This window comes from Nannospalax galili, unplaced genomic scaffold (genome assembly GCF_000622305.1).
Source record: "Nannospalax galili isolate Female #2095 unplaced genomic scaffold, S.galili_v1.0 scaffold373, whole genome shotgun sequence".
In the NCBI taxonomy this organism is placed as follows: Eukaryota; Metazoa; Chordata; class Mammalia; order Rodentia; family Spalacidae; genus Nannospalax; species Nannospalax galili.
The window spans coordinates 301,012-312,863 of record NW_008332085.1 but is presented as its reverse complement, the minus strand read 5'-3'; the positions used below and the strand labels follow the sequence as shown (position 1 = coordinate 312,863).

At 38.2% G+C, this 11,852-nt stretch overlaps 1 protein-coding gene across 1 annotated transcript in view; it reads right to left on the bottom strand.

Moving 5' to 3' along the window:
- The window catches only part of LOC103729182 (bile salt sulfotransferase 1-like), a 34,567-nt gene continuing 22,715 nt past the window's right edge, over positions 1-11,852 (bottom strand). The window contains exons 5-6 of the mRNA XM_008827175.2: positions 11,436-11,613; positions 1-221 (exon numbers count right to left, since the gene is read on the bottom strand). Coding sequence (XP_008825397.1) covers positions 109-221; positions 11,436-11,613 — 291 coding nt within the window. The 3' untranslated portion in view covers positions 1-108. The remainder of the gene's footprint in view (positions 222-11,435; positions 11,614-11,852) is intronic.

Genomic DNA, 11,852 nt, shown 5'->3' with positions numbered 1-11,852 from the left:
TCCAAGGTTCAATAACAGGGTTTATTCCAATGCCATATCCAGTGATGCACATACAAGGACGGGAAAAGCAGTATCGGCATTCATATCAGATTTGGAAGTTTGAAAACCTTATTCCCATGGGAAGAGCTCTGGAGGGAAACCTTTCATCTTCTCCTGGAACATTTTATCAAAGGCTTCAGCCTGAACTACAGTGAGGTGATTCTTCCAGTCTCCAGACTGACCTGGAAAACACAAATTAGACCTTAGATTGGGTTTAGAAATGGATCTCAGTGCCTCTCATATTCCTTCCTTCACATATTCTTAGCATCTGCTTCAGGAGCAGCATGTGGTTAATTCAGTAGAATGACAAGTGAGTCCTTAGAGAACCCTCCTTCTGCCTTGAAAACATACGCACACACACTTCTGCCGGTGTGGAAATGTTTCCCTGCCTTATTCTCTTTCCATCACATCGGATACACAACCTAACACGAGGTACCCCAGCTCTATCTTCTGTTTACATCTGGACTCCAGCTACTTCTCGCCACCTCTTTTTCTACCACACTGTCCAAGTCAACAGCTTTTCTCATCTCTACTGCCAAAATAAATAGTAATTTGTCTACATTTTACTGTTAACCTACAGAAGTTCGTCAGTCATCTTGATCCTTCCACCAGAGGAGGAGATCAAGCCACTTTCAGCTCAGAAACTCCAAGAACTTCCCATTTCACTCTGCCAAAGTGCCTGGGTACTCTGTAGGGCTCTAGATTATTCCATCTCCTGTTCTTTCTGGCTCCATTCCTTTCGACTATCCGCTGGATCTTACCCCTCCGTTCCAGAAGGCTTATGTTTGGACCTCAGAAACACCAGGTGTTCTTTGTCCCGCAGTGCTCTATCTTTGATACAGTCATGTCTTGCTCATTTACATTCTTAAAGAACTAACTCCAATGTAAATATTTCACTTAGGTTCCCTGTTGGACTCCATTTAGAATGTCCCCTCTGCTTTCTGAATTTTACTTCATAGCAGTAGGACTTTGATTTACTTCAAAACATTCACTTTTGTACATGCATGGAATATATATCTAGTATATTAGAAAGTCTAAAGTGTTCTTAAATTGTCAAAGACTTAGTTTCTCGAAGAGAATCAGACATATAGGACATATTTTTATGGAATTGTTGAATAAATTCGTGAATGAATGAGGAAGGTACAAACACTGCTATCATTTTGCAGATGAGGACAAAACAAGTCCTTTGGAGATTACCCATTACATTAGAGATGGTAAAGTCTACAAAGTTGTCCACTGCCATCAGTCCAAATGAAAGAATCATGTACGCACATCTATACATGAAGATTTAAATCTAACTAATTCAAGATCCTACATATCTTAGAGGTGGATATTTCTCATTAAGTTTCTCTTTAACTCTACTTTGTAAAAATATCGCCAAACTCAGATGTGTTAGATATGAGAGCTGCCATAACACAGTACCACAGATTGGGTGGCTTAACCTTGTATGTTAGAAATGACATTTCCTGTCTGGCTGTGTTTCTTCTTACATAGCCTTCAAGCGATACACATGCACTTGTGTACAAATACTGCATGTGTGTTTTTCAGTAGGCTTCTGAACCAATATATTTCCCTTTGAAATATTGATCAGCATAGTCCAAGAGACTCAAAATAACACAATAATATATTCATGTAGCCCTTGAAAACCTCCCAGAACTTGAAAATAAGACCCTATTCCTGAAGACAGGACATGCTTCAGACACAGGACTTGGAGAAACGATGCTGGAACTGACCTGGCAGCCTCCTCCCTGAAGACTAGCACTCATAGTTTTGGAGGACACTATGCAAGTTGCTTAAGTGAAAAAATCAATCAGTGGTCTAACTCCAGCTTTAAAGCCTAATAACCCCAACAATGACTGACACATGAAGCTATATCAGTGCACTAGTGGCACTTTTATCTTGGGGTTAATCGACAGCTAGCTCAGTGGACTTAAAGGCCACTCAGCAGGAGGGAACACATGTGTGCCCATGTAAACATAGCCAAATACACATGACTAGAGATGTCATCGAGCCTAAAGAAAACCCTACATGTGTCACATCCCTAGACACTCATAATTTCTTACTGTATGCTAAATATGTTATATATCCTTTATTATAGACAAGTATACTAGTCACCATTCATCAAAGACGCTTCTTTTTGAAACAGATAGAGACTATTACAGAGTTCCACAACTGGTCACACACAGAGAATATATGCCTGAGAGATGCCCAGCTCTAAGAGACACATCTACAGTGAAATCTCTATACATAAGCCTCATGGAATATAGTGGAACAGGAGGTAGAGAACTAATACAGTTCTCACCTCTCACCAGGGAAGGTCCCTCACGCAACATAATGTGACACACACAGAAGGTCACAACTGGCCAAGGTATAGAGAATAAGAGACTGCAGAGTGCATATCCCTGAATAGGACTCCTATATTAAACCTCACCCACCCATCGCTCAGGGACCATTGTTGAAGAAGGGATAGAAAGATTGTAAGAGTCAGGGTTGATGCATGAACAGAAGGAAACCAGATTTCAGGCCTCTGGACCGTAATCAAATTTAGACCCTCCTCATCCAGTGGATGAACTTGCGCTGAGGGACATCTGAGTACAAATCCTTGACCAATTAAGCTTTAACATATATGCATAATGCATGAAATTGAGTGTGGGAAGAGGGGCTATGAGGGAGAGTAGCTAGGTGAGGAGGATCTAAATTTGATTAAGATCCAATATATGAAAGACACAAAAACTCAACAAAATAAACATTATTTTTAAAAATCTATATTCCTCTAAACTGGAAAATCTAAATGAAATGGATGAATTTTTAGATCTATATGACCTAGAAAAATTAAATCAAGATGAAGGAAACAATTTAAATAGATTCATAACAACAAATGAGATAGAATTAGGAATTAAAATCTCCCCATTAAGCAATAAACAGGACTAGATGGATATATCACAGAATTTTCCCAGACCTTCAAATTAGAACTAACACCAATACTCTTCAAATTATTCCATAAAATAGAAAAGGAAGTGACCTTTGTGAATTCTTTTTTAAAGGCCATTATTAGCCTTATTACTTTTCTGTGCCTGGGACAACACATCATGACCAAGGCAATTTTTAGAAGGAATAGTTATGGGACTGGAAAGGTGGCTTAGTGGTTAAGAGTACTGGCTGCTCTTGCAGAGGACCCAGGTTCAATTCCCAGCACCTGCATGGCAGCTAACAACTATTTGTAACTCCAGTTGGAGGGGATCTGACGCCTTCCTCTGACCTTCACAGGCACTGTACAACGTGACATGGGTGCACTTACACACATGCAGGCAATACACTCATACACATAAAATAACAAAAAATTTTAAAGGAACAGTTAGGCCGATGATTGCAAAGTCCATTGTGTTAGGTAAGAGATAGAAGGGGACATCAGGAGCAGAGGGCCCACAACTTCAAGCACCCATAAGGGACAGAGAGGAAACTGTAAGTGAGGCAAGGCTAGCCACCATCAACTTGCTTCCTCCAGGAAGGACACAGCTCCTAAATATCCCATGACCTTTCCTTAACAGAGTTACCAGCTGAACAAGTGTTCAAATACTTGAACTTAAGAAGAACATTTCTAATTCATATCACCAAATATCCTGATATCAAAACCAGACAAAGATTGAACAAAAATCAAACCTAGAGGTCGATCTCTCTGTTGAACATAGATACAATAAAATCCTTCCAAAGAGAATTCAAGAGTATACCAAAAATACTATGTACCATGATTAAGTCAGATGGTTTAACATATGTAAATCAATAAATATAATCCATCACATAAACAGGTTCAATCACAGAAACCTCATGATCATTTCATGCACAAAAGGCCTTTTGCAACAATCCAACCTCTCTTCATGGTAAAAGTCATGGTGACTCTAGGGATACTGGGGACATATCTCAACATCGTAAAGTCTGTTTCGAACAAGCCCATAGCCAACATCAACCTCAATGTGGAAAAAATTCAATGTATTTCCACTAAAAACAGGAAGAAAATAAGGATGCCCATGATCTCCATTCCTGTTTAATACCAGTGCCCAATGTCTTAGACAGAGTCATAAGACAAGAAAAGGACATAAAGGGATTTAAATTTGAAAGGAAGATATCAAAGTATTCATATTTGAAAGTGATAAAGCTTGAAAGAATATGGTATGATATAAGACACTCCAGACCCCATCAGAAAACTTCTAGAGCTGATAACCACATTCAGCAAAAGAAGAAGGATATAAAATTAACACATAAAAATCAGAAGACTTCCTATATACCAGTAACAAACATTGTAAGAATTAAATCAGGGAAACAATCTTATTAACAATAACCTCCAAATAAATAAAATAACTTGGAATATACCTAACAGAGGAAGTAAAAGACTTGTATAAAAATTTAAGACATTGAAAAAGAGGCAGAACGAAGAAAGACCTCTCATGTTCATGCATCAGGAGGCTCAATATTCTGAAATTGCTATCCTGCCAAAAACAATTTGCAGTTTCAACAAAACCCCTAATAAAATTCCAATGGAATTCTTCACTGTAATTGAAAAAAAATCTTAAATTTCTTATGTAAACACAGAGAAACACCAGGATAGACAAACCAATTGTAACAAATTCAATAACTGTTGAAGGTATCACTATCCTTGAAAACAGACACACTGATGAGTGGAATAGAATTGAATATTCAGGTATAGGTCCAAATTCCTAAGAGCACCTGGTTTTTTAGAGAGACCAAAGTTATACACTGGAGAAAATACAATATCTTTCACAAATTGTGCTGGTCAAATTGGATAACTACATGTAGAAAAATGAATATAGATACGTATCTCTCAGTCTGCACAAAACTTAACTCTAAATGGATCAACAACCTCAACATAAGACCTGGTACCCTTAACTAATAGAGAATTGTGTAGGGCATACACTGAAATTTATAGGCAAGGAGAAATGGACATTTTCAACAGGAAACCAATAGTTCTGGCATTAAGACTAACAATTGACAAATGAGACCTTATGAAACTAAAAGGCTTCTGTACCACAAAGTACACCATCAATCAAGTGAAGAAGAAGTCTACAGAATGGGAAAAATTCTTTACCAGATGATAGATAGATGATAGATAGATAGATAGATAGATAGATAGATAGATAGATAGATAGATAGATAGATAGATAGATAGATAGATAGATAGATAGATAGATAGATAGATAGATAGATAGATAGATAGATAGATAGATAGATAGATAGATAGATAGATAGATAGATAGATAGATAGATAGATAGATAGATAGATAGATAGATAGATAGATAGATAGATAGATAGATAGATAGATAGATAGATAGATAGATAGATAGATAGATAGATAGATAGATAGATAGATAGATAGATAGATAGATAGATAGATAGATAGATAGATAGATAGATAGATAGATAGATAGATAGATAGATAGATAGATAGATAGATAGATAGATAGATAGATAGATAGATAGATAGATAGATAGATAGATAGATAGATAGATAGATAGATAGATAGATAGATAGATAGATAGATAGATAGATAGATAGATAGATAGATAGATAGATAGATAGATAGATAGATAGATAGATAGATAGATAGATAGATAGATAGATAGATAGATAGATAGATAGATAGATAGATAGATAGATAGATAGATAGATAGATAGATAGATAGATAGATAGATAGATAGATAGATAGATAGATAGATAGATAGATAGATAGACAGTGTAAATATCTAAAATATACAGAGAACAGGATAAACTAAACCTCAAGAAATTAAACTCAGGGGCTGGAGAGATGGCTAAGCAGTTAAGAGCACTGGCTGCTCTTGCAGAAAATCTGGGAACCAAACACGGTTCCCAGCACCCACCTGGTAGCTAACAACCATCTGAAACTCCGGTTCCAGGGGATCTGAAACCCTCTTCTGACCTTTTGATTAACAAACAGTTAAAAATTGGAGCGTGGAATTAAACAGAGAGCTGAAAAATGATGAAATACAAATGCCTGAGAAAGATTTTAAAGTATTTAACATCCTTAGCTACCAGGTAAATGTAAATTAAAATCTTTTTGAGATGTCCCTTTATCCCAGTTGGATGGCTAAAATCAAAACAAAACAAACAAAATTAAGTTAGCGTGAATTTGGAGAAAGGAGAACACTATTCTCTGCTACTTGGAATGCAAACTGATATAGCCACTTTGGAAATCTAGGATGCATGTTCCTCACCAAAGCTAGAGATTCGTCTACCACATAATCCTGCTATGCCACTCTTGGGAATATACCCAAATGACTCTGTATCCTACTACAGAGACACTTTCTCATTCATGTTTATTGCTGCTCTACTCATGGGAAATAAACAGGAAATGGAAACAGCCTGGATATCCATCAACTGGCGAACGGATAAGAAAATACAGTACACCTACACAACATAGTACTTAGCTACTAAGAAGAAATGAAACTATGAAATTTGAAATTAAATGATGGAGCTGGAAATGACCATCCTGAGTGACATAATACAGACCCCAAAAGATAACTACATCTCATATATGTGAATGCTAGGTTTGAAACTTTAGATTCATGTGTGTCATTGTAATGATGCTATATGTTAACATAGTTGTAAGGTGCCATAAAGAAGGTAGACTTTGCAAGGTAAGCTCTATAGAATACAGTGACATAAAGGGAAAAGGAGAAAAGCAGTACAGAAAGGATTAAATGGGTTGGGGAATGTTTGTAGGGATAAATAACTCTTAAAGGCCTTTTGAAAAATATATGGAAACCCACTGCTGTGGAAGCTTTCTAAAATAAATACATATATAAAACGAGTCTAAATGGAATTACCCTATGGGGAACAATACCCTACCTATACACCTTGTTCTAGCAAATAAGAACCCTAGTAACAGGAATGGGTTACCTCTCTTCAAATTGCCAGCCAATGGGGTCTCACAGACAGAACCCCCCCAAACGTTACAGGATATTGCCTTTATTTTTGGTTACCCTCTAGAATATGAAATTGGGGCTCTATTGCTGAAGAAAACACATAGAAAAAAACAAATGGATGCTTCATCTCTACTGGCTACATTCAGAGTGCAAGAAGTTTTTATGCACACTACTAGAGGATAAAAGTAATTTTCATCCAACTCAGCTGTTAACTCTATAGGTACCAACAATGACTGGCCTAGAAAGATATGCCCACTAGAGAAATAGTGACATGAAAGTTATGGGTGTTTCCCCAAAACATGAATGTAAGACCCTACTGCTGAAAACAAGGAATACTTTGGACACAGGATTTGGGACAATGAAGCTGGAACTGACCTGGAAGCCACCTCCCCTGAAGGCTAGCTCTCATAGGTTTAGAGAGCACTACACAAGCTGCTAAGGGAGAACGTCAATCGATGGTCCAACCCCAGCTTCAAGGCCTAATAACCACATCAATGACTGGCAAAGCAAATGACATTGGTACAGTAGTGACACTTTTATCTTGGGAGCAACCAACAGATGCCTAATTGGACTTAAAGTCCGATTATTCAATGGGAGAAAACTGATGTGTGGTACTGTAAACCTAGCCAAATACACGTGGCTGGAGAAGTCTTAGATTTTAGAGAAAACCCCAAGACTGTCATATTCCTAGACAAATGTAATTTCTTACTATGTCCAAAATGTGAATCCTTACATTTATAGACAAGTATCCCAGTCACTACTCATCAATGAAGCTTCTTCTTTTGCAGCAGACAGAGACTATTACAGAATTCCACAACTGGTCATACACAGACATTATCTGTGAATTGTCCAGGCCTAAGTGGCACACATACAATGCAACCTCTACACCTAAGGCTCACAGAACATAGAACAAGGGGTAAAGAGGACACTAATGAATCTCTCATTTCTCATTAATGAATCTCCCTCATGCAACAGAGGGCCAGGAACATAAAAGGTCACAAATGGCCAAAGCATAGAGAGTCAGAGTCTGCAGAGTATGAGTCCTTGGACAGGATTTTTATATTAAACTCCACCCACCCAGGGCTCAGGAACAATTGTGGAAGAGGGGGTGGAAAGATTGCAAGATCTATGGGGGAGGTGCACGACCACATGGAAATAGAGTCCTACAAGCTCCTGGGACCTTGCTCATATGAACCTACAGCAATGGTGTCAGCATGCATAAGACCTATGCAAACTCAAGCAGACAAAACCCAGCACAAAACTGTGGATAAGAGCAACAAGTCCCAGTTTTAGTTGAAGAATTATTGGCATATGATTACTGCTGAGTGAGAGAGAGCTGATCTTCTTAAAGGGAGGGATTCTAGATACGCTGACTAGACCCCAGTGAATGAACTTGTACTGAGGGATGTCTGGGGACAGTAACTTGACATGATAGGCCTTAATATAAATGACAGTATTTATTAATTCCAGTGGGATGGGGGGATATGGGAGGGTGCCAGTGGGGAGGAGGGTATAAAGATGATTAAGATTGATTAAGATGTTCTGTATGAAATACACAAAAATTCAATAAAAAATTAGAAAAAGTAAATCAATGGAAGTTTCAAGCCACCCTCTTATTAGATTTTAAGGCCTTTTGAAAGAGATGGAACCCATAAATGTCACAGATATCAGTGCCAGGAGCCTATGAATAGGCCCTGGAGGAGATCCTGTTACTAACGGACATAGAATTAAAATTATTTCTATTGACTTAGCATCACATCCATAGATTAGAGGAGCTCTCAACCCTCATCAAAGAAGCTTCTTCTTACACTAGATAGCAATTAATACAGAGACCCCCTAAGTACTCATTGTGTAGAGAAAAAGAGACTGTGGAATGCTCTGCCCTAAGCGAGACATCTATGTCACACCCGTCATCACAAATCTCAGAGATAGTTAGGGAAGACACATAGAAAAGATTGTAGGAGTGAGAAGTGGTGAACCGCCACAAGTAAAGGGCATTTTCTAGACATCAGGGCAGTTGCAATGTGAACTCACAGCAATTGTGACAGCATGCACAAGACCTGCTCAATTTCAAGCCAAAAAAAATGGAGGGGAGAGGTGGACATAAAGTCAGAGCCCTGGCTGACAAGCTATTGGCATATGATAACTTCTGGGAGAAGAAGAGACAGTTTTCTTTAAGGGTATTTTCTATGGTAGTTTGACCATGCTCCAGAGCTGGTTTCACATTCAGGAGTATTCGAGCAATATAAATTGGAATAGATGGGGAGAGGGAAAGGAAACATAAAATCGAGTAGATAGTAACCTGGGTTGGATCTTGGGGTAGTTATGGGAAGGGAGAATATGATCAAAATACATAGGACACTCTGAAGACAATAGAAGTATTTTTAAATTAGTTATGTAACTACAAATGATGGCATTAACTTTAAAATTAATCTGGGGTTGGATCATACCTTTCAGATTGAAGAAAGGATACTGATCTGATCTGGGGATTGAGAAAAAACAGTATTATGCCCATGTATCCTTTTCTTTCTTTCAAAAGTTTAGCCCATGTATCCATCTCTCCTTCCCTGCGCATTTATGTAGTGTCGTTACAGAGTTACTCTTTAGTTTCAGTGATCCTGATTCCAAGGAGACTCGTGATGTCTTAGCTGTGTCCATTGCCATATTATTCTGAGAAAAATAATTCCCTAAGATAAAAGTACTCTGCAAATTTAAAAGAAATATATGTCCTTTATAATTACAGTGATAACTAAATTATGAATGATTTATATAGTCAGATCAAGCATTTCTACATAACTCCATTATAATGACTAACTGCCATTACAGGTAAAAATGGCACTAAAATCCTAGACCATTTGCTTCCTGGAATCATCTTCCTAGAAAGTGGGGCATAACAATTGTTCTCCTGGAATTGTGTAACAAATTCTATTGCATCTGCCCCAGTGTGTCTCTGGCAAAAACTGTAGGTTATCAGTTTCTGAACGTATTCTGTATTAAACAAGCCAACTTATTCTATGGACCATTTCATGACATCTTTCTACATACACATAATGTTTTTTCTCTGCCAAACTCTGATTCATAACAAGAAATATAAGAATGGGCAGCTTCTCTTAGGTGAAACTTTTAGTTCTGTTGCTGAGAATTCTTTCCCCGCACAGTCTGAACCCCAGAATTCATAGGTCATCTGTTTGCAGCAGCAAATTGTCCAAGAATCCTCTATTCTTGGTGTGTAGATGGCCATCTTCACACCATGTATTGGAATGCCCACACCTTTGTCTAAATTTCCTCTTGTAATGACATCAGTAATACTGAATTAAAGACAATCCCGTAAGCTTCACTTTAACTTATTGTTCCTTAAGTGCTTGATACCCTTATGTTCTTGGGATCTGATATACTCACATCAGTTGGGGGAGGGTAAAAGTTTGTCGTTGCCCCATTTATTTGGTGATGTAACAAAATTAAACCCATAACACTCTACTTCTAACATCTATGCCATGTTCTTTCCTAACGCACCTGTCTTCAAAGACCTAAATATCTTACCCTGTTCTTTCTTGAACTCCAAGTCTATCTCATTTCCAAGTGAGGCTTGGGTGTGATTTATCATAAAAAACTTACCCCATATCTGCAACACTGTGAAACCACACATGCTATCTGCTCTCAGAATAAAGAGGCAGGGTGGGTATAGGAAGATATTCCAGGAGAGACACTGCAGAAAGAAGAGTCTTGAGCCTGAAGCAACCCAGATGGAAGTAAGCAAGTGGCATCGGGTATTCAGGCCAAAGAATTCTCCTTTGAGTCCTAATGCTCAATTGTATTTTGACCAGTTGAGGGCCATAGTCCTGACATTTTCAACATCTTTTAAACCATTTCATGGAAGCAATCTCTAGGACTTGTGATCCCACATATTTATTTTGTTCCATGTATTAGTCATTTTCTTCAGAGGTCAAGAGAGTCAAAGGTCTACAGAGTCAAATTTGTGTCCCCAAATTCCCTTCAGTGTAGCTTCATCCACTGGAACCTGGTCAACCTACTAAGGGTCTCAGGGTTAAAGGAGACTGAATCTCCCCTCCCCAGCAAATCCTTGGATGACAATAGCTCCTCAGATGGGGTTGGGGTTTCTTACCCACTTCCTCTTCTCTATGCTTTATGTACTATTTGCTCTGGGGTTTTCTCATTGCTAAGTCATCCATCGGGCAACCGCAGCATGACCACCACTATTCCATGCTCCTCTCCACAGACACATCAATTTTTTTGATGTAGCCAAAGGCCACAGCAGTCCCATGGACAGATCCTCCTATTCTGGCAATTAAGAACCTCTCTAAGTGATTACCAGTTAATGCTGACACCTTCAAACACCTTAATCATAAGAGTCCTCTTGGTACAAGAAAGCCCTCCATGAATTCTGATACATTCTGAAAGTATAACATTTCTTTTTACCCTTTCTCATAAGATGTAAACCGTTGGAAATCTTGTCTTCAGGGATTATTTCAAAATTGGACATGTTGTTTTCTTTCATGGCTTGGAAGGAGCTGTGCTTGAGGACTAAATCCAGCTCTTCTGGTTCTAACTTCTTTCCCAGGAACTGGCAGATCTTCTGTATGGTTCCTCGTGTGTCCTAAAATTAGAAAAATCACAAATGATGAAGGGAAAGAGGAAGACTATGAGAGATCAGAAGTGAAGGGGGAACTGTGGAAGGAGGAGGAGGAAATGGATATGAAGAAAGAAATGGCATAATGAAATGAGAAAGGACTGAATTGGATGCAAGAAAGGAAGGAAGAAAGAAAGAAAAAAGGAAAGAAAGAAAGAAAGAAAGAAAGAAAGAAAGAAAGAAAGAAAGAAAGGGAGAGAGAGAGC